Source organism: Triticum aestivum, chromosome 3B, assembly GCF_018294505.1.
Source record: "Triticum aestivum cultivar Chinese Spring chromosome 3B, IWGSC CS RefSeq v2.1, whole genome shotgun sequence".
NCBI lineage: Eukaryota > Viridiplantae > Streptophyta > Magnoliopsida > Poales > Poaceae > Triticum > Triticum aestivum.
In genome coordinates this window covers 13,955,290-13,978,737 of record NC_057801.1, presented here as the reverse complement: position 1 = coordinate 13,978,737, position 23,448 = coordinate 13,955,290, and the positions used below count along the sequence as shown (strand labels likewise).

The 23,448-nt window shown below is 42.1% G+C and overlaps 1 protein-coding gene across 2 annotated transcripts; it reads left to right on the top strand.

Moving 5' to 3' along the window:
• The first annotated feature begins 1,302 nt into the window (after positions 1-1,302).
• Positions 1,303-22,447, top strand: LOC123068257 (uncharacterized). 2 transcript variants are annotated; one of them, XM_044490778.1, is made up of 19 exons: positions 1,303-1,544; positions 9,019-9,279; positions 9,406-9,661; positions 9,750-9,966; positions 10,077-10,227; positions 10,375-10,696; positions 10,791-10,909; positions 10,993-11,254; positions 15,013-15,241; positions 15,338-15,488; positions 15,597-15,788; positions 17,445-17,861; positions 18,184-18,290; positions 18,366-18,420; positions 19,117-19,156; positions 19,414-19,709; positions 19,835-19,978; positions 20,063-20,217; positions 21,793-22,447. In XM_044490778.1, exons 2-19 carry the CDS (start codon positions 9,109-9,111, stop codon positions 21,914-21,916), a joined length of 3,408 nt encoding a protein of 1,135 aa, XP_044346713.1. In that variant the 5' UTR covers positions 1,303-1,544; positions 9,019-9,108; the 3' UTR covers positions 21,917-22,447. The 2 variants fall into 2 exon arrangements, with proteins under 2 accessions (XP_044346713.1, XP_044346712.1); XM_044490777.1 differs by having other exon boundaries at positions 19,414-19,739.
• Positions 22,448-23,448: the final 1,001 nt, after the last annotated feature.

Here is a 23,448-nt window from a genome sequence, read left to right as displayed (position 1 = left end):
ATACACGTATATATGAGCGCTTGCGTCTGTACTATGTTAGAAAAACACCAACCAACTCTAACCCACAAAATAAAATACTAACAAACTCTGGTTACTTGCTTAAGAAAAGAAGTTTAGGCCATAGTGACAGTGCTTAAGCTATACGAGCCCTTACAATAGTTTGGGAGGATGGGTAAACATTTACTCTTTTCATTGTAGGTTTTGGTTCATAGACTTGATCGTATTTTTCAGTAAGTGTTTTGAGTTTTGAGTTTGATGATATGGTTTTAACTACGGGTATCCTTCTTGTTTGGGATACGGAACTAACTAAGGACTCCTTTGGTTTGTAGGAATTATATAGGATAGAATTTTCAAAGATTTTTTTTCCTTTGGAGCCCTTTGGTTTGTAGGAATGGGTTTCTATTCATACGTAGAAAAATATATTAGCTTAGACTCAATGAAAAATTTCTATCATATGCATCAAATGTTATCTCTTTTTCTATAGGAATTGAGATACATGTCATCTCACTTTCTAAATTTTTCTATTCCTACGATGTTTCTGTCCTATGAACCAAAGAATGCCCCAAAACAAATCCACTTTTTTAGACAAAATCCACATATTGCTATGAAGAAGGTTTCCATGTGTTCGAGCTAGTGTTGCGTGACCTATGCTGATTAGGTGTGGCTTGTATAGTTTAATTATATAGGACCATATGTTGCAAGAATTGAAGTCCACACAATGTAATACTGTAGGGTGACAACAAGTTCACAATAATTTCCGATCCATCATAACTCTAATGTTGACCAACATAGCAAGATGCCAAATTTCTTTTTATTTGAGTCTTTCCACTACAAAAGTGCTTAGAAAATGGTTCCCTGTTTCAACCTCGGGCTAAGATTTGTTCCTGATGTAAAACTTCCGTCCATTCTTCCAGCTACCTCTGTCCTTGTTTATTAATCTCCTATGTAATTTGTGCTAAATTTACATCAAATATTTAATTGACAAAATGTTAGTGCATGTTAATAAAAATTATATCGTTGAATTCGTATATAAACATAGTTTTTAATAATATAATTTTTGGTGACATGCACAAATATTTTATTAGTTAAATTTATGGTCAAAATTTGCACATATTACAACGGGGACCAATAAACTAGGACGGAGATAGTAGTTACTGGGACCTAGTTTTTGAGGAGCTCTTAATTTATTTATTTTGGAGTTAAACAGTTGAGCTATGAGGAGGATCTGCTCGAACCTATAGCGTGATAGTTGTATCTGCTAGGAATAGGATGTCTTACTGGCATCTCAATGTGAACACTGACGACTTATGCAACAATAATCGGCCAACCATAATGATTGATTGCATGTGTGCCCTGCCCACCTCTTATCCTCGCCCGTGCTCCCTTGCAACGCCCTCGAGCCAAACTCACCGCCGCCGCCGCCGCTGCCCTCGTCCACGGCACCTCCGCTCCGCCACCTCGTCCACGGCTTCTCCTTCCCGAGGCCCATCTGGGACGCCGCCATCCATTGCACTGCACGCACCCTGTGGAGACAGAGGATCGAGGTAAGCATCAGACCATCAACCATGCCCAATTTACTGTCTCGGCGTTTTACTCGATCTGGTTGATTTACTGTCTCGGCGTTTTACTATCTGGTTGATTTACTGTCTAGGCGTTTTACTCGATCTGGTTGGTTGATTTGGAATTGGAGTCGCTGTTCCCGGGATTATTAATTCTTGCTCTCTCAGGGGAGGTCATGCATGCGTTCGATTCGTATGGGGTGATTGCTTTGTGGTGATACTGCAAACTGGAGGAACTTCTCAGACTTCCCCATCATTTTTTCCTTCCAGGCCGGATTGCTATTTCTCAATTGATTAAGAAATACTAAACCACCGTATGTGCTGTCAGGCCTGTCATTGCATCTCTGAAGAACTCCCCTGTTTCTGCGTGTCGGACCAAGCTCAGCCGTCGATTCGCCATCCAGTGGCTCTCCAATGAAGATAACGGTTCGCCACTGGTTTGTCATCAGAGTCGCAGATGCTCCATCCAACGGCTATCATCGCCCTGAGTGTCGCTGTTCATCGCCCGACAAGCCATGTGCTCTGTCTCCACTTTCTGTTCTGCTTTTCCCTCTGTAATGGCTATATAGCCACCCCTCGCTCTCAGTTTTGGGCATGATTATTGTAACTGGGTAGAAACCCTAGCCGCCGGTGGCGTGCTTTTGCTACTTTCCCCTTTCGGAGCAATATAAACCCTAGCAAATTCTTCCAATTCTCTCTCTGAAATCGCAATGTTGAGCGTTTAGACAGTTCGATCCTTGTCAGGTTCCTGACAATTGGTATCAGAGGCCCAATCGGTTCTCGGAGGCGTTGAATCTGGCGTGTAGAGGTTGGCGCATCGCCCTAAAATCCCTCTGCAATTCGTTGGTGGCGGCCGGAGTGGCTCAATTCGGAGGCAGTCTGAAATCAGTTCTGGTTGCCTCGGAGCAATTCTCCTGTGGTAAAATCCCAGCAGCTGAAATCGGGCGGTGCTTCTTGGTGGCAGGAATCGGAGTTGGCGGCGGTAGAACATAAGCTAGTTGGCTAAATCCCTCCCTTCCCAACCCTCTCAGGATTCGGAAGGAAATCATGTCCTAGTTAGATGAGTCGTCCGACACAGGTGTTCTGCAGCTCCAGTCGTTGGAGCTTGATATCAAGACACTACAGCGCTACCGTGAGGAGGACAAGAAAGAATTCCAGGATTTCCAATCCATGGTCAACAAGAACTTCGTCACAATGCAGCAAAATTTCGACAAGATTCAGGACAACTTCAAGCGCTTGTTGCTGCTTCCTGAACCAGTAGAGATCCCTGATGAGCAGTCGGCACACGGGAGTGCACAACCCAAACAACAACAACTTCATTCTCCAATCATTGTGCCGGGCAGGCCCAAACAGCTGCTTGCAAACACACCACCTTCAGTAGCTATGGTGGAAAAGGAGGCCCCTCCCATCATAGGGACTGCAACGTTGAGAGATAATGCAGGAAAAGAACTCAACTTGGATGGTACACCGAAAGTGCCTTATTGCCATCCCAATTTTGCAAACACCAGAGCTTTGGCACCCCAGCAACCACAACAAATTCCACATCCACAGCAACAACCAGTTCAAATGGAAGATCAGGCACAGGAGGAAGGGCCAGATGGAGTAGATAGAGGTAGAAGACCTCACTCCCCATTTAAAGATAGAAGGAATGTGCTCACAGTGAAGCCGGCCAAACTGAACATTTCTGAATTCAGTGGCACTGATCCAGAGTCATGGATTCAGAACTTGGAGCAAGACTTTGCAGCTGCTAGAACCCCCTTAGAGCACAGAACTAAGTTAGCAGTTTCTTATTTGCAAGGCCCTGCTATACAGTGGTGGAGAGGAACTGGGTTTTCACCCCATAATGTGCCATGGCATAGATTCTGCTCTTATATTGCAGATAGATTTTCTATAGACTCTGCTTGTGACATTGTGAACTCTTTCCACTCTGTCTCTCAAACATCAACTGTGGCTGTGTATGTAGAGCAGTTTGAACAGCTGGTGAATTGCATGAGAAGAGAAAACCCTGCTATACCCAATGACTATTATGTAACCAGTTTCCTGTCTGGACTGCAGCCTTATATCAGAAGTCATGTGGAGTGTTTTAAACCACCAGATATGCAAACAGCAGTATGGTATGCCAGGAGAATGGAAAAAGCTAGTGTTCCTGCCCAACCTAAGACTTATGTTTCCCAGCCTAAAAGGCAAGTGGTGTTTGACCAAGCAAAGCCACCCCTAGCTGATCCAACACAAAACAGAAACACAGTCATCCAGCAGGCAAAACAGAACCAAGTCTGCTACAAATGCAGAGAACCTTGGGTGCCTGGCCATCGACAAGTATGTCGAATGAGCCAAAAAGCACAAATACAGGCATTACAAGTACAGGAAGAAGAAAATGCAGAAATCATTTATGTTACAGATTTTGAAGATCCTGAGTTGGACCAAGCTGCACCTCCTCCTGATAATGTTGTACTACAGGTCTCTATGCATGCTGCCATGGGCATTGGTGTAGTTAAGAACACATTTATATTAACTGTTAAGGTGGGCAAAACAATAGCTACTGCTCTGGTGGATAGTGGTAGCACTTTCACATTTGTGTCTCCTGACATAGCTGCAAAACTACCTATTGCACCTGTTCCCAACCAGAAGATAGAAGTGCTAGTAGCTAGTGGAGGAGTCCTATGGAGTGAGTTCACTTCTCACAATTGCCCCTATGAAATACAAGGCATACAGCTACAGGACACATTCAGAGTTTTAAAGCTGAAGGGATATGATATCATATTGGGAGTAGATTGGTTGAGAAAATATAGCCCTGTGCAAATGGACTTCATTAAAATGGAGATGAGAATTAATGCAACACCAACCACTCAGGCCACTTTTGTGGATGAGACCGTTCCCTCCTCTTCCCCTGTGGAGATCACAGATGATGCAAAAAACTAATGGATCAAGCTGTTTGTGGATTTTTCCTCCTGTCCACCTGTCACACTGTGACACAGGCTGCTGATCACCCTATCCCAATGGAGCTCCAAGAACTCATTCAGCAGTATGACAAATTATTCAGTGCACCTACTGAATTGCCTCCAAGCAGAGCTTGTGACCACAGAATTCCACTAGTGGAAGGAGCTAAGGTTGTAAATCAAAGACCATACTGAGTACCCCATCACCAGAAGGAAGCTCTAGAGAAAATCATTGCTGAGCTCCTCAAGGCTGGTCTCATTAGGCCTAGTACTAGCCCCTTCTCTTCTCCTGTCCTCCTGGTCAAAAAGAAGGATGGAACTTGGAGACTCTGTATTGATTACAGAAAACTGAATGCAATCACCATCAAAAACAAATATCCCATTCCAATAATAGAAGATCTTCTAGACCAATTAAAAGGAGCAACAGTTTTCTCCAAGATAGACCTCAGAAGTGGATATCATCAGATAAGAATGGCTGAAGAAGACATCCACAAGACAACATTCTCTACACTGCAAGGGCACTTTGAGTTTCTAGTGATGTCTTTTGGATTAACAAATGGACCTCCCTCATTTCAGGCTCTTATGAACTTTTTGTTTGGCTCTTTTGAATTTGTGGTAGTGTTCTTTGATGACATTCTAGTGTTCAGCACAACCATGGCAGAACATAAACTACACCTGAAGAAAGTATTTCAAGTGCTGCAAGAGAATCATTTATATGCCAAACTGAACAAATGTTCTTTTGGACAGTCTGAGATAGAATATCTGGGCCATGTTATCAACAAGGAAGGTGTGGCAACAGATCCTTCTAAAATTGCTGCTATCAAGGAGTGGCCAACTCCTAAAACTGTCACTGAACTCAGAAGCTTTTTGGGTCTGAGTGGTTACTACAGGCGATTTATTCAGGGATATGGCATCATTTGCAGGCCCCTTTTTGACTGTCTGAAGAGAGACTCCTTTTCTTGGCAGCAAGAGCAACAAGCAGCATTTTCAGCTATCAAGGAAAAACTAACTCAAGCTCCTGTTCTGGCCCTGCCAGATTTCTCCAAACCATTTATCCTAGAAGCTGATGCAAGTGGATATGGTCTTGGAGCTGTCTTAATGCAGGAGGGAAGACCCCTGTCTTATTTCAGTAAGTCAATAGGACCCAAGGCAGCAGCATGGTCCACCTATGACAAAGAAGCACTAGCAATTATTGAGGCTGTGAAAAAGTGGAAACACTATTTCCTAGCTACTTCTTTGATTATCAGAACTGACCAGGAAAGTTTGAAGTACATCCAAGAGCAAAAGCTAACTGAGGGAATACAACATAAGCTCTTGCTAAAGTTGTTGGGTTACAATTTTACAGTGGAGTACAAAAAGGGCAAAGAAAATAGAGTTGCTGATGCCTTGTCAAGAGTGAAACACATGATTTCCCTCCTCTCCGCTAGTGTTACCACCCCAAAATGGATATCTGAAGTCCTCAAAAGCTATGTTGCAGATCAGAAGGTTAAGGACCTCATAGCTGAGTGTGCCACCAACAAGGACAACTCCACTGGATACACCTTCAAGAATGGGATCTTGAGGTACAAGAACAAAATTGTCATTGGAACTGCAACTTCTCTAAGACAGGGCATTTTGAAAACATTCCATGACTCTAAATTAGGGGGACACTCAGGAGCAAGAGCAACATATCATAGAGTACACTTAGTATTCCACTGGCAAGGACTTAAACAGGATGTTATTAGCTTCATCAAACAGTGTCCTGTCTGCCAGCTAAACAAAGCTGAGCACACTCCTTACCCTGGCCTTCTTGAACCCCTGCCAGTCCCTGATTTTGCTTGGGCCCACATTAGCATGGATTTTGTGGAAGGACTGCCCACTTCTGAAAACAAGGACCTTATTCTGGTTGTAGTTGGCAGGTTCACAAAATACTCCCACTTCATTGCTATGAAACATCCAATAACTGTCCAAACTGTAGCCAGAGCATTTTCTGATACAGTGTTCAAACTACATGGAATGCCATTGGTCATAGTAACTGACAGGGACAGGATCTTCACCAGCAAATTATGGCAGCAACTGTTTAAATCCCTCAACATCAAACTGCACATGAGCACCAGCTACCATCCACAAACTGATGGCCAAACAGAGAGGGTAAACCAATGTTTGGAGAACTACTTGAGGTGTATGTGTTTCCAACAGCCAAGAAAGTGGCATGGCTGGCTAGCTCTAGCTGAATGGTGGTACAATACCAGCTTCCATACTTCTCTGCAAATGACCCCCTTTCAAGCCTTATATGGATTTCCTCCCCCCATGGTAGCTGAGTCTGCATTACCTGACTCCATTTCTGAGGACAGTGACAATTTACTGCAAAATAGAGAACTGGCACTAGAGGTGATAAAGCAAAATCTGTCCAAGGCACAGGAAAGAATGAAGCATTATGCTGACAGAAACAGACAGGAAAGATCCTTTGAGGCAGGAGATATGGTTTACTTGAAACTGCAGCCATATAGGCACACATCATTGAGTCTACATAGACACCTCAAGCTACATTCCAAGTTCTATGGGCCCTTCAGAGTTATGCAACGAGTAGGCAAAGCTGCTTACCAGCTACTTCTACCTGAAGGCTGTCTCCTACACAACACCTTCCATGTCAGTCAGCTCAAAAAGCACATTGGCCGAAGAGTAGTTCCTTCAAAGAACTTGCTCCTGATAGATGCTGATGGAGTTGTAAAAATGGAACCTGAAGCAATATTGGACAGAAAACTAATTCCCAGACCTCAGGGCAACATCAGCATTCCAGTCGTCAGATGGTTGATCAAGTGGGTCAATATGCCTGAAGAAGCATCTACTTGGGAGGACTCGGCCTTCATACATAAGGTTTTTCCTTCCTTTCAAGCTTGAGGACAAGCTTTGTCTTGACAGGGGGGAATTGTCAGTCCAGTCATTGCATCTCTGAAGAACTCCCCTGTTTCTGCGTGTCGGAACCAAGCTCAGCCGTCGATTCGCTATCAAGTGGCTCTCCAATGAAGATAACGGTTCGCCACTGGTTTGTCATCAGAGTCGCAGATGCTCCATCCAACGGCTATCATCGCCCTGAGTGTCGCTGTTCATCGCCCGACACGCCATGTGCTCTGTCTCCACTTTCTGTTCTGCTTTTCCCTCTGTAATGGCTATATAGCCACCCCTCGCTCTCAGTTTTGGGCATGATTATTGTAACTGGGTAGAAACCCTAGCCGCCGGTGGCGTGCTTTTGCTACTTTCCCCTTTCTGAGCAATATAAACCCTAGCAAATTCTTCCAATTCTCTCTCTGAAATCGCAATGTTGAGCATTTAGACAGTTCGATCCTTGTCAGGTTCCTGACATGTGCGTAATGATTCGTCAAGATTTTTTTTTCCATTTTAAGTTTTTTCCTTCTAAATTTTTTCTTCCGGTGCAGGCTTTAAGTCTGGGTTTTTTTTTCGTTGGCCGCTTGTAGCAGCCCGCACGAGTAACTATGCACGCCTATATGTTGCTCAAAAAAAAGGTGCGCACCTATATGGCTATATGTATGTCTTCCACGCGCAACTACTGTTTCAACCACATCAACCTGGTGCAACTGCACGTTTGTCCCTGTCGTGCAACTAGGCGCAACGACATATCTGTTTCTCACGCACAACCCTACACGTCTGCCGGCCAAAGGCAAAGGCAACTGCACGTTGGGCGCCCGTGTGCAACTGCCAACTCAACGTAACTACACATTCATCGGCCACCGCGCGCCTGCGTGCAACTATATGTAGTTGCACACTGGGTGATGGAAAGCACTGATATACCGAAAAAGGCTTTTACCCCGCTTTATAGATAAAGCAAACCGTCAAGAGCACACATACAGAGTATGTGCATGGTTTAAAGTATTGTCTTGTTATTCATCGGTTGCCTGGAAATAGGACTTGTATCAGTCGATTCGGTGGGAGAACAGTGCATAGTCCCGAGGCCGAGATGAGGCGCCGCATTGAAGATCGAACGATGGCAAGGCACGGGGACGCCGATGAGGATGAGCCAGGAGTGAGCCAGAGTCGGACCCGGAGATGACGCCCCTAGCTAGCTGCAGCATCCAACTTGAAAGGTGTGAGTGCGGGCTTTTTCGTTCTCGCAGTTGGATTAGTCGGAGCCCGAGCCGAAGACAAACGTTCTCAGACAAGAGCTTGTCAGAGGCAAGGTAGGGCAGAGACGGGGAAGATCGGCATCGCTGGGGAAGATGAATAGTGCTAGTGCACAGTCGTTAGATTCACCAACCATCCGCATATAAAAAGTTTGCAGAATTGGTGCAGATATGACTGAAACAATTTCTTTTTTTAGTCACCTAATGGGTAGGTTCTCCCTTTAAATTATATATGGACCTTTTAAAAATATAAATATATCTATGAAGTAGTCTTACGCTCCAGATTTCTCCAAAAGAGTTCTTGAATATGACATATATTGTGGCAATTTGTTGTCTAGATAGCTCTTGAGTATGCATAATCTATACCATACTCCTGTTTATATTGGTCAGTGTGTTTCTGCACAGTTACAGGGCTTGGAAATGGCTAGAGGAAGAGGCAAATGAAGCTATACCCGTTGCTCATGCTGCTTCGTGTAAGGCCTGTTGCAGGCGCACATGCTCTTGCCCGGAAGGAATTTTGCAAATGAATCAGTGTGTGCCATGAAGAACAAGCAACGATACCGTGAAAGTGACATGCCAGTGAAACTGACATTCCAATCCTTAAAGGAGGTCACAAACAACTTTGCCGACAAACTTGGCAGTGGTGCATCTGCGGAAGTTTACAGGGTATCTCTATCCCCACACCCCAATCTTATTGCGTAGATAGTATATATCCTACTTTTCACTTTACGTTATCAAATTATAGAGCACGAGCACGTCTTACAAAGTAGCATCATGAATAACTGTGAACAGGGAGAGTTCAATGGAGAAGTGATTGCCGTAAAGAAACTGCCATTCAGGATTGGGATTGATGAGAAGCAATTCCAGAACGAATACGAACACCTTAAGAGGCTCAAGCATCCTAATATCGTGCGGCTAGTGGGCTTCTGTGATGAAACAGAGCATGCATTTGTCGAGTACAAAGGGAAAACAATAATTGCCGAAGAAATACATAGGGCACTCTGCCTCGAATGCCTGCCCAAGGGACCCCTTAGTGACTATCTTCGTGGTATGTTGGTGATTCACTATGGGTACGTTGGTCAGCATGTAGTCAAAATGTGATTCTTACAATTCGTCTTCCCATTGTGTGCTTGCAGAAAAATATACTGGACGTAGTTGGCACACACGGTTCCAGATAATCAACGGGATGTGTGAGGGTTTGAAATATATTCATGAAGTTTCCGTTGTGCATTTGGATATAAAGCCTGGTAATATATTGCTAGATGCAGAAATGATACCCAAAATTGCGGATTTTGGAATATCAAGGCTATTGGTCGAAGAATGCATCAGAGAGGCAACTCAGTTAGGGACAATGTAAGCATATGTCAGATATCAACATGGATCTCTAATCAGCTAACTGGTTGTACTACTTATTTACTCTCACAATCTCGCTTTATGGTTTATATTATAATGATTTAATGCAGTGGATACATACCAAGGGAGTTCATAGACAATGAAGTTATCTCAAGAGAGTTTGACATCTTTAGCTTAGGGGTTACGATTATGAAGATATTGACAGAACCAATGGACTACTGGAACATTTCTTACATGAATGACAAGGAATGTATTGAGCATGTAAGAACCCTTTAATCATATTAATATTAAGATAAATTGTTCTAATATTTAAAGTTGTAAAGTTTAGTACATCATCTAATATTCAGTGGAGACAGTGATAGATGTATATTATCACTATTAGTGCTTCCTGCCTACTTGATTTTGAAGGTACACGACAACTGGAGGAAAAGGTTTGAGGAGATACCACGGTATCTATGGCTTGAAGAATATTGTAAACAAGTAAGAACTTGTATTGAGATCGCACTACAATGTATGGATATTGAGCGACTTAATAGGCCTTCGATGAATCATATTGTCAGTAAGCTGATTCCAATACGAAGGATAGGGGTACGTCGTGGGCGCGCTACAGCCGCTCATTATATGACATCTAGTTTAAAAGTAGATTATACGTCTGCCAAGTTTTCAACGGACTTATCGTTGCCGATAGACATCAACGAGATGATAGACACCCCTCAGATGCCTTCACTAGGTTGGTGCTAGATGTAGATGTTCCCTCAATTTCCAGTATTGCTAGTGTGAAGAATTTTCTAGCGTGAACTGCTATAGCTTACTTGTTTTATCAGAACCAGAAGATTCACACATTCGCACATGTGAACTGCCATTCGAGTTTCTACGAGAAATTACTAATGATTTTTCAAAGGAACGAATAGTTTCTGAATGTGCATCTGCGACAATTTTTAAGGTACTTCTGCTGTTTCTTATTAAGTTAACTATATCTCATCTTTAATACCATGCATGCATTTGCTGATAGATGAAGTTAAGCAGGGTATACTTAACTCTGGGGAAGAGACTCTGGTGAAGAGATTTAGGGCAAGTAAAAAGGATATTACAGATAAGGTGTTTCAGAATGAAGTTGGAAAGCTCATGGAGATCAAACACAAAAATATAGTACGGTTACTCGGCTATTGCAATGAAAAGAAGAGGGAAGCCGTGAAGCATGACGGGAGGTATATTGTGACATGCAAGGTAGAAACTTTGCTATTGTACGAGTATGTGCCAAATAGAAGCCTTGACCAATATATTTATGGTAAGATAATGCGACATATGTTATATATTACTTTGATTAAATTCCATAGTGAATCATATATGTTGAATCAGGTTTAAAATAGGATCCAAGTAGGCCCTCGATCGATCCATCATGTTCTAAGAAAAAAATTGTAGTGATGACTATTTGTTCTCATTAAACATTTAAAACCCAAAAATATTGAACTTAGATATGGTAAAACCAATCTTGTGGTTAAGGTGTCAAGCTTGATTGACTATGCATTAACGATGGCATAAAGAAAATCACCCCACTGCATTAGATTTCAGAGAAATTTGCACTATGTGAGCAACAACCTTAGATATGTTGTGTACAAGTCAAATAACTCAAATATTACTCATTTGAGCCACTAATCTTGTTGCAGTGATGTATTTTGTAAATTGAATCCACTAATCTTCATTGGTTGAGAGATTGTTACGTTGTTGACATTCAAAATGTAAGGATCAAAAGAGACAACTATTACCTGAAAAGGAGAAAACGGAAAATCTAAGTGGGACATGTCCCCCACTCAGTCTTACACATTGGCGGGTGTCTAATGAAAAAATCCCTATAAGCAGAGAGCACATGCATGCATGCATGAATTTTCCAACTCATGCTGACATCATCGCATTGATGCTATTTTAAAAATGATTTATCTCACAAATGCTTAATCCAGTTAGTGGTCCATCTTCACCCATGAGTTCGTCTCGACGAGGGCTTCAAAACAAGATCCAATGTAGGCATGTTTCCATGATTTTTATTGTCAAAACTAGTTGCTAGATTTATAGTACATGGTTGCCAAACTATACATATCGAGTTACTAGATTATTCATACTGAGTTATCCCTTTTTTTTCTCTTTCTAGTTACCTGTTTATACTACATGGAGAATGTAGTTTAGTAACCTAGTAACCAGTTTATTATGATTTGGTGGAAGTGACCGTAATTTTGCAAATAAGTGACATTAATCTGGCAATTACTAGCAAGGGAAAAAGTCATCAAAATATATCAACATGTGATCTAGTTTCGAAAATCGCGTAGAAACAAATCCAATGATGAAAATGGATCATCTATCAAATTAGCGGTTCAAGAAATAAAAAAATTAGGTAGGTCCCCAACGTAAGACATGTTGTGAGCATATCCCCACGTAGTATAATCTGGAAAAAGTCATTAAAATATATCAACATGTGATCTAGTTTTTAAGATCTCACAGAAACATATCCAATGATGAAAATGGATCATCTATCGAATTAGCGGTTCAAGAAAAAAACAAATTTTAGGTAGGTCCCCCACGTAAGACATGTTGTGAGCACATCCCCACATAGTATAGTCTGGAAAACGATCATCACTGCTCTCAACCGTCGCCATGTGTCGCGCTCCGGGCGCTTCCTTCATATTTTTCGCGTGTGTTTTCAAATTTTTGAACGATTTTTTCTGTTTTTTTTGCTTTTCGTTTTTTCACCGGTCTTTCTTAGCTTTTCGAGAAAAAACACATTTTTTTTCTTTTCTGACAGGCACAATTTTGCTTTCGCGAGTGGCATGATTTTGCTTCCGTGCCTCTCGAAAACAAAAAATGTGTTTTCTATTTCTTTTCCTTCCCTGAGGGGCATGGTTTTGCTTCCATGAGAGGCACGGCCGTGCCTTTCGGAAACAAAAAAAAGTATTTTCTCTTGTTTTTTCTTCCGCAAGAGGCACAGTTTTGCTTCAGCGGAAGGCATGGTTTTGCTTCCGCGAGAGGCACGGCCGTGCCTCTCGGAAACAGAAAAAAATGTTTTCTCTTTTTTTTTCTGTGAGAGGTACGGATTTGCTTCCGTGAGAGGCATGGTTTTGCTTCCGTGTGCCTCTCGAAAATGGCTTTTAGAAAGGGGAAAAAACATGCTCCTTGTTCGGGTTTTTTCGTGAAAAAAAGTTTGTCCAAACCTATCAACATGGGATCTAGTTTTGAAGATCTCGACGCGAGAAATCCAACGCTGAAAATGGTTTGAGATTTGGACACACGTATGAGATAAAACATTTACCGAAGAAGGCTTTCGCCCCGCTTTATATATAAAGCATCGACCAACAACAACCCGGTATAAATGCATGCCACCACAACACACGCACACACCCAAGGCAAGATACATAAGCGCTGAGTGCAGCAACACCACGCCAAGCACTACAAGAGCAGTCGGGTCCTCGACCGTGAACACGCCACCGTGAAGAGATGAAGCCGCATATGACGAACCGTGGGCTCCAAGGCGGTGCCTTCAAGAAGCATACAGATAAAACATTTTGAATAAACGGAACTATAAAATAAAGGAAAACTCTCCAGTTGTGATAAGTGGCGCACATGCAGTGGGCCATTTGTCGCAACCCGAAGAGGTAAAGGGGTACTCTTTATAATTAGTGATTTCGGGTTGGTGCTTATCCATGGCAGATCAGCGACACGTGACCAGTGGAGCCGGTGGGTCTCCTCGTCGGTGGGCCTCCTCGTCGTTGGATGTCCCAGAGCGGAACGAAGTTGTACCCTCTAGTTCGGTGCTGCGGTAAGCCCCCTGCTATGCATGGAGGCGCTGTGTTGGACCCATTCTATTTGTGTTGTAGAGAGTTTGTACGAAGGGTTGCACTTGCAGATCTCATGCAGGTGGCTGACAAAGTGGTTTCTTGTGGAGATGGTGGGCTGATAGCATATAGGAGAGTGTATAGGAGTAGGTGGTTTGGCAGGACTCGGATTCAAGGCCCAGGTGGGAGGATTGCAAAACATCACCAGGTAAAGACTTTGACCTCTGCCACTGGCCTTGGTAGGCAGCAGTGATGCTCGAAGGCATCACTTCCTGCTCGAAGGCGTCATTGAGGTGTTGTGCTCGTCCTGCCATCCAACAATGCTGGGGAAAATCTTAGATCATCTCGAGGATGTAAGGGTGGTGGTGCTTGTGCATCGCACTTCCCTTAGGGGCATCCTATTGGGAGTTAACATTGATGGGTGGGACTAGTGGGGAATGTCAGGGCGGCTGCCCTTGATTCATTTGGCATGGCAATTTGTTTGAAAATGATGATGACCTTGAATGGATTGCGTCATAGATTTAGGCAGTTGACTTTACCTACATGTCTGGTGGGCTTCTTGTGCTTCGTCATTTGTTGTGGAGTCGGAGCTGCCACGGAGCAAGCCTCGACAACGAAGTTGACATGGGAAGGGTGGTCGTGTGTGGGAGTCTCATCGACGCAAGCCCGGCATACTTCTCCTTTGAAGTTAGTCATCAAAGTAGTCGGAGCTGTCTGTAGTTTTCACGGGCGTGGTCGATTGTTTGGCATGGACCGCATGGGATCCGCGTGATTGTGTTGATCATCAATTCGTTGATGGTCACCTGCAATGAAATTGGTGTTACTCGATCAAGGGTGATGGGTGATGGCGATGACGCTTGTTCTTTGGTCTCTCTCTCTCTCTCTCTCTCTCTCTCTCTCTCTCTCTCTCTCTCTCTCTCTCTCTCTCTCTCTCTCTCTGTGTGTGTGTGTGTGTGTGTGTGTGTGTGTGTGTGTGTGTTGCTAGCCAGGTTGGCCGATGTTCCATGACGGTTGTTCTTTGGGCGTGATTGTAACTTTTTTGTCCGGTTTTCCACGAATTAACTAGCTCTCCCACATTCTTCTTAACCAACGGAAATGGTGTTTAAAGAAAGGGACAACTGTAAATGAGAGTTTTACATGTTTTAAACATAAATATATTGGTGGAGTCTGGAGCGAAACAAAGAGCTGTACTAGTGATTTTAAACCGACAGTTTTTTCTATGTAGGTGATTCTTGTCAACTTGAGTGGAATATGCGCTTCAAGATAATTTTGGCCATTTGTGAGGCGCTGCATTTCTTACATACTGAGTTAAACAAGCCTATCAGTCATCTGCCTCTTACTCCTGAAAATATATTATTAGACAAAAATTTGGTACCAAAACTTTCAGATATTGGTCTATCAGATTTGTTCGAAGGACTATCCCCAGAGGGCACAGAATACGATCCGGAAATAAAGTAATCTCAGTATATATATTTTTCTTACACTAATAAAAATAAGTTGCATTTTTGCAATCACTTAGTGATTTGTATGTTGATTTTAATGTGTTTCAGTCGGTACAAGGCTCCAGAATACATAAATAGATACACTATTTCATTCCAATCAAACATATACAGCTTAGGTCTCTTAATAATGGATATCGCAACAGGAGAGAAAAACAGGTCTCATGCTCGACAAACCATGGATAATAGCCATTTTGCGAATGTAAGTCAAATCTTCTTCAAAATTTGAAGAATGGTGATATATTTTCTGTGGAACTTTGTTGTATCTTCTTCTATTCGGTCCCTTAAACACTGTATTCAAATCTGGTAGGCACGTCAAAAGTGGACGGATGAATACATAGCATCAAAGTATACATCACTTGGTGTCACTTGCATTGGTCAACTCAAAGTATGCCTCCAGATTGCGTTATGGTGTGTCGAGGACAAAAGAAAGGACAGGCCATCTATACGGGAAATTGCCAATACACTGAATAATCCATATATAGGCAGAGTGTTAAACAAGGTATGCATCTTCAAAACCTAAACCTTGTACACATTTTAATTTAGCTCCATTTAGTTAACAAGTGTTTTCCTTCGGTCATCCTCTCCTCAGAAAAGTTTACGGATCATCAAAATTGTTTACTGAGTGAGAAAGGGTGAATCGTACCTTTCTTTCACAATTTATAGTCCCATCAAAGATTAAATGTACGTCAATTGCATCTTGTACCTTAAGTCATGTGATAGTGCTTAATTTCACTGTGGATACCCAATGATTGATGTGCTTTTATGAGTAGGAGAATGCTACTCCCTCCGTCCCATAATATAAGAACGTTTTTTACACTAGTGTAGTGTTAAAAACGTTCTTATATCTTGGGACAGAGGGAGTAGATTACATGTTGCTCACTGGTTGCTTCCTGCAATGGTGCTCCAAGGATGAAATCATCCGCGATACTAGAGACAAGGACAAACAAAGTTAAATGCCTCCTACATGCCTCCAATTTATGTTGTATTGGGGGATATGGAATATGTGCAGGAAATTTAAGTTGCCTGCCGCTGAAAGAATTTTTCATCTCGCTGAGACACACATAAAACAAACACGGCTAATCTGCGTCCGGGCTCAGATGAGCTCGAGGATGAACAGTAAAATCACAAAAAATAGAAGAAGACAAAAAAAAAGATTTTTTGGCGTGTAAGATGCAAAATTTGATGAAGTTTGGACATTTGTGGAGCTCATGATAAAAAATACAAATTCCGGGAAAACCCCTTTTCGGAGCTGATTTTTTTTCTTTTTTGCCACGAGCTCCTCGAATGTCGTAACACGAACTCCTCGAATGTCCAAACTCCCCAAAATTTTGCACTGACATCATGCATCTGAGAATCTTAGATGAAAAAAATTTGGATTTTTTTGCTATTTGTTTTTTATTTTACTGTTCACCAGTTGCAAATAAGCCTGGCACCATTTTAAATTATCGACATAAAACTTAGGATTTCATATCTAGTAGGCATAAGTACAATTAGCTTCACTACTTTTTTTGGAAATAATAGCTTCACTAGTTGTGCAATTTGGTTCTCACCTTCCACACTTTGTAGGGGTTTGCGGTCGCAACTAATAGTAGAAATCTCATTTGTCGTTTCTATTACCTTGGCAAGCTTGCAACCACACCTTGTTATGTGTCCTTTCGCCTTGTGGCCATTACACGGCCCCAAATGTAATATGTGTCATCGGTAACATGCATTACTGAATCTTCTACGGCGAGTAACTCAGAGTTTTCTTACCTATATTAAAGTTTAGAATGTGTCAATATTATTTTAACATTTATTTTGAGGGGATCAGTATTCTTTTCACTTGGAAAATGAAGTAATTAATATGTTTTTTGGGTGAGGTCTGAAAAAGGGCATCCAATATTCTGTTGCCCTAGCCCCCCAGAATCCTAGGATCAGCAAGACCGAGAGGGGGTTAGGTAAGAAAATAATAACCATATACAATCGCGGGTCTACACGGATGATTTCACTTACGCACATATATGCTAGGTTTTAGACTTTGAACTCTATAAGCAAAATATGTGTACTGATATTGCTTGACCCATCATGTTGCATTTCTTGCCTTGTTTTGCTCCTCCTAACCCTTTAATCTCTCACTCTGCCATTTTGTATATAATTGCCTTTTCCCCTTGTTTAGCCAGGAGTCGGTCCCATCTTATCGTTGAGTGTGCAACCCCAGCGTCTCTGCTTCCCTCTCACTCCCACAAGGTTGATTTCCCGCCTATTGTGCCTAACAAACAACAAAGATGAGTGCATCGCCTTCAGGCTTCTCACGGATAACCCAGGGAGGTACCATATAGAGCTGCTGCTTTACGGTATTGTACTGCCGAAGTGCACCTACACTATCAACGTGGTAGTGCATGAGCAGACAAAGCAGCTACCGTCAAATAGCGACGAATTTTTGACCCCGATGTGCACCACAACGCACGAGAAGGAACTCAAGAATCTCGACGCAGACTCCGCTGCCGTCCTTTTTGAGAACCCCGATCATGAGGTCCAAGAGATGATGCTGCCTGTTTTTTGTGACCCACCGGAAGAGACCATCTCTGATCAGGTTACTCAATTCAGTGTTATATCTTCTTCAGTTGCTCAGATTTGAGTTGCATGCTATAGTTGCATAGGGCCAGTTATTTTGGGGCTTATGGATGGTTGTAGAAATAATCTTCCCCTTCAAGCTTATTCTCGAAGCCCAACCTAAATTTTTATTTTAGAAGCCTACTAATTAAGGGTTAACTACTAGGATTCTAAAAAAATAGGTTAGGCTTCTAGAAGCTGGGGAGATGGCACCTTATTTCCATAGCCAGCCATAAGCCCCAAAAGAATGTCCCTTAATAATTTAGCACATGGGAGCAATTCTCTAACTTTGATTGTTTCAGATCATAGCCAGTCAGCATTTTCGAGTGGTTCCATCCGTTGATGTTCATCCAATCAGCCAGAATTACCGACAGGTGTTGTCCATAGATGTGCATCCAAAGGAGCCTTGGTGAGTTTATGCCCTGCTAGTTTCTAGTGACTTGGTGTGGGCATCTGTGTTTTGATTCCTAAGTGTGAAGTGCAGGCTATTGACGACCAACCAAATGGGCACTATTTGCATTTGGAACTACGAGAAGAAGGTATGTGAGATAGAACCGCAGGACCTATATCTGTAGGATTGTATTTGTTGGGTTTAGTCACACATTGGTTGTGGGAACAGGCAGAGCACGACTTATAAGGGTGGGGTGTCCCTCCTATCAGGCTAGTCTTTTTTGCGGGGGGGGGGGGGGGGGGCATGGCCTCTCATAAATCTCACTCATGGTTGGTGGGCTAGAAACGCTAGTTGTTGTTAGCGGGCCCATCGTGACTGGTGCGTGAGGGGAAGATTGTTGGGTTTACTCCCACATTGGTTGTGGGAGAAGACAGAACATGACTTAGGGTGGGGGTGTCCCTCCTAACAGTCGAGTCTTTTGGGGGTAGAGGGCCCAAGGCCTCTCATAAGTCGGTGTTGCTCTTCGATTGAGCCTGGTGACGCACATGGGTCAGAAACGCTAGTGTTAGCGGACCCGAGATTGCATAACAGTATTCTTGTTGTACATTTGGTTGTGGTTTTTATCTCCTTGTTGAGTTTTCTTTGATGTTACTCCTGCTTTAAATAAATATGGTTTTGTGCATTGCAATGGTTCAGAGACCAGGAGTGTTAACCAATTTTTCTAAAACTATCTACTCAAGAGAACATGGGGGAGCCATGGCATCTGCCCTTCCCAGACAATCACGCTCAATATAGTGTGCTAGATCGTCCATACTGATTAAATAGCCATACTCCTTTTGTGCAGGAAACGTTGAACTCCTTTGAAGTTACTCGAGGAGAACCATGTAAGCTTTCTGACTTCTATATCCACATTTCTCTACTCATGAAATTTATTTCAATTTACAGAAAAAAGGCTTATAGCCGACCGACTACTCATCTCAACAAACTTGTTTTCCTTTTAATTTCTTGTTGCGATATCTCTCAATTTCCTTTTACCCCTTCAAATAAACTTAAAGTTGGGAGCACTACTTAACTTAATGAATTAACTTCATTTGCACATGAACCTCTGTTAGAAGTTATAACTATATATTTTCAATTGTAGTATATTCCGCAAAATTTATTGAACCAAAGCACTGGTTCGTGACTGGGGATGGCGATGGATACATTCATGTGTACAGTTATGATACAATGAAAGAAGCCATGAACTTCAAAGCTCATGAGAATAATATCATGTCTTTGGCTCTGCATTCGAGTTTTTCTTTCGTGCTATCAGCATCTGATGATCACCTGATCAAGCTTTGGGACTGGGACAAGCACTGGGAATGTATGCGAACATTTAGTGGGCACTATGACAGAGTCACACAAGTGATGTTTGACCCATGGTCCAGTTATGTTTTTGTGAGTGCTTCCATGGATGGCAGTGTCAAGGTTTTCTTTTCTCTTATGAATTCAGTAACCAAAAATCCACATGGTTTTCAGTTGAACATGTGTTATTTTTACCTTACATTGCTTACAATTTACAGCGCTGGTACCTTTCTTGTGGTAATTGCGACAACACGTTTGAAGACAAATCGGGTGGCCTGCTATGTCTTCACTACATCAGAGATAGGCAAGCTTACGATGATCGGAGTTTACTGGTTGTTGGCTCTTCGGATGGTGTTGCAAAGGTATTACACATCCATATTGCTCCTTCAGTGCAACAATAAAACTCACTTCGGTCATCAGGGGGTACTGATTGGTTGTTCAATAAGGTTTGGGATGAGCTTCTGGATACATGTGTTGGTATGCTCGAAGGACATACAAATCGTCTCACTACTCTTTGTTGGCACCCCAAACATGAAGTACTAGTAACAGGTTCCCTTGATGGGACCGTACAAATCTGGAAGCAAACTAGCACTAGATACAGGTACTGCTCTTTTATATACCATTATGGTCACTGACCCTTAGGTGCTCATTTTTCTTTCGGTGGTTGAAATGGTATAAATGTGAAGTACATGACTTCGTAAAGTGTCTGTTTGTTTTTGTGCTTCCTCGCAGATCTTAGCACATCTAGTAGGTTTTTCCTTTGTGATTGCAAAATATACAAGTACACACTACCAAACTTAAACACTCGTGTCAGTGACTAATAGTCACGACTCCACTTTTGGAACACTGTCTCACACCAAGAGGTGGTTCCTATTTAGGTAGCTGTTTGTTTGACGGCTAGATAATTTTCAAATGTCATTTCATCAGTCATACTACATATTGCCCAAATTTAGATCATTTTATACATTTACAGAGTCTTTCAGATGACACTTCGACTACCAATTCATTTGAAAATATGTTGTTTTGAAAAAGTCGACTACACAATAATAAAGTATATCTCAATACAAATCCAGTAATAATATTAAATATAGTCAATTTTGGTATTTTTATTGAAAATTAATGCACAAATCTACAAATATTTAACTTTCTCGGTGAGTATATTATACAAATTTCACAGACTGTATTCATATTTTTGAAAAAAAATATTAGCAAAAATATGGGAAATAAAACCTAGAAAAAAATAGGTCGGCACCGCTTCTTGCACGAAAGTCCTACCGTCTAAATTAAGAGGGCCTGCATTCCTTTTCAATTTCCATTAAGGAGTTTCTATCTCTTTCTAGGCCCTTTTCCAAATTATACACATGTAGTCTTGTATTAGCAAGGTTCTGTTAGAAGATGAGTTAGCCTTGTAGGGCATAGTGTGCTAGGTTTGATGGTCTATTGGAAATGCTGAAGTAATATACAACTTTTCAAGAGATTCATAGCTAGAGTAACCCGAAGATGTTTGTGTTAGTATTGATCGTGTGGGGTGCTTTAGTTAATACTACAACATATGCTTAATATGCATCGGGTTGATTTTGTTGCTAGATGAGATGAAGAGAACTACTAGAGACGGATTTGGAGTAATTTCTATGTTGTGAGTGTCCAACAAATACTAATTTATAGTTAACTAATTTTAATAATTTAGCAAACAAATAGATTTTTAAAGATGTATTGTTCTGGGATATTGAGCAAGAAGGTAGAGATATACAAGACTGTAAGTTCTCAGGATTTAGACAATATGGTACACATAATTGCCTAGTTGATTTGAGTTTGGAACTGACTAATCCTATTTATGGTTTTTTTGACACTTTTCCTAGAAGTTGACAGTGGTCTTTATAATGTTACAGACTTGAGAACATAATTCGCCTTAACCTCAGTGCAGTTACTGCTCTTGCATACATACCTCGCCTTAATGAAATGTTCTATTGTCGGCCTTAAGTTTACTTACTAGAAACATTTTTACTGCTAAATATAGTACGTAATGAACAAAAATGAGATCAAATATACATATGCACACAATAATGATTAATCATCAGCATTAAGTGAATGGTTCTTCATGTGTCTATGCATGTTTATTTTATATATTATCCGGTTTCCTCCTATCTAACTAGCATGAATGCGGTTCTGTACACAGGTCTCAGACGGTTCTATGTGCCAAGTTCTGGCTCTTTGTAAAGGAAGCTTCTAACGAATTTATTAGTTCTTGCCTCGGATCAGAAAGTTCCAAACACCAATCCAAGTCCCTCGTACAGAGGTGAGAAGTTCAATCCAGATATATAAAAAATTCATGTTGATCAATTCCATACATAGAGAGGTGCCCCAGTTATCACCCTAAATAGAAAAGGTTCCAACTTCCAAGAGAGGACAAAAGGTTCATCAATAATTACAAAAAAAGTTACATACGGTTCTTCAATTTTTCATCCAAAACTGAACAATTGAAATCTTGGTTTCCTTCGGTTCTTCACGTTTCTGTCCAAAGTGGCATATGAGGGAGGTGGTGGAAGCTAGATCGTGTGAGAGTCCCGATGGGAATGGGCCGATGTTACCCATTGGGACATTGGTCCAGCCCATAATTTCAAGGCCGATGGGTCTTCTGGGTTGGCTTCATAAGAAAATTGGGTCAAGAGAGCTGTCACCATCGGCCCACCGGGACAAGCGAGTCGACTCAATTTTAGTTGCCCAAGATTGTAGTCTGCCATTATAATGCACATGCATTTGCAAGGTTGTTATCCTTGTGTTGATATGAAAATTTCAAACTATTGACCTAAGGCTGCTTTGTTTCAGAGTTACAAATATGTTATCTTGTGATGCAAACAATTAACGATAGAAATAGAACCGGAGCTGCATATGTTTATTTTTTTTCATTTGAACAAATAAATTATATGTATCTTAACTTACTAAAAATCCCTACAACTAGATGATGCTAATTGAAATAATGTTGTTGTGCAATCGTTACTTGCTCTTGTGCAATCTAGTGTTAAAATGGGTCGGACGATGTTGCCCAATGGAACATGAGGCCGCTCGTGGACCACTGGGCCTGCTCCATGTGCCTGAACAGAACAGAGGTGCCGGAGCGGGCCAACCCATTCCCATCCTAAGGTAAGAGAGGAGGAAAATACATGGAAGACGAGTGATCTTGTTGGTTCTCCAAGGAATTACTCGTGTAGAAGAGGGAGGAGCAACTGAAGCCCCGTCGTTGCCATGCCCATGCAGATGTCGCGATGCACACCGACCATTGTGGGGAGCTGCTATTAGCATCCCCTGACATCGTCAACGGGTCCCAGGATGGGGAGGGGAAGAAGGCACGACACACGAGGAGGTGATGGATGCACTGGTGGTGGTGACCGCGACCTTGAGCAGAACATGATAATCCACGCGATGGTGTATATGTTAGCTATGGCAGCTCTCATGGTAGAATCGGGATCTAGTCGTCATGGATTTGACCCCGATAGGGAGCATGGCCACGGTGGTGCGAGCGCTACGGCATTGGAGGTGGGGAAGAGCGTGCGGAGGAGGGAAACACTGACATTGGTGTTGGATGAGGTGGAAGGAGTAGGTGCACGATAGTGCTCAGGGAAGTGGTTGGTGGGAAGAGAGGAGCAAAGCGACATGGTTTTTCCTTTTTGGAGAGCAAGTGAGGAAACATATTTGGTTCCTTGTGATGTGGGCGACCCACTTGTTCTAGAGAAAAGTTAGTGGTTCACGTGCAAAAAATCTTTGATCGCTGCAACAAACGACATATGTTGGGTTTTAGTCCACTTGAGAGTTGGCTAAAAGAAGCAGGCATTTC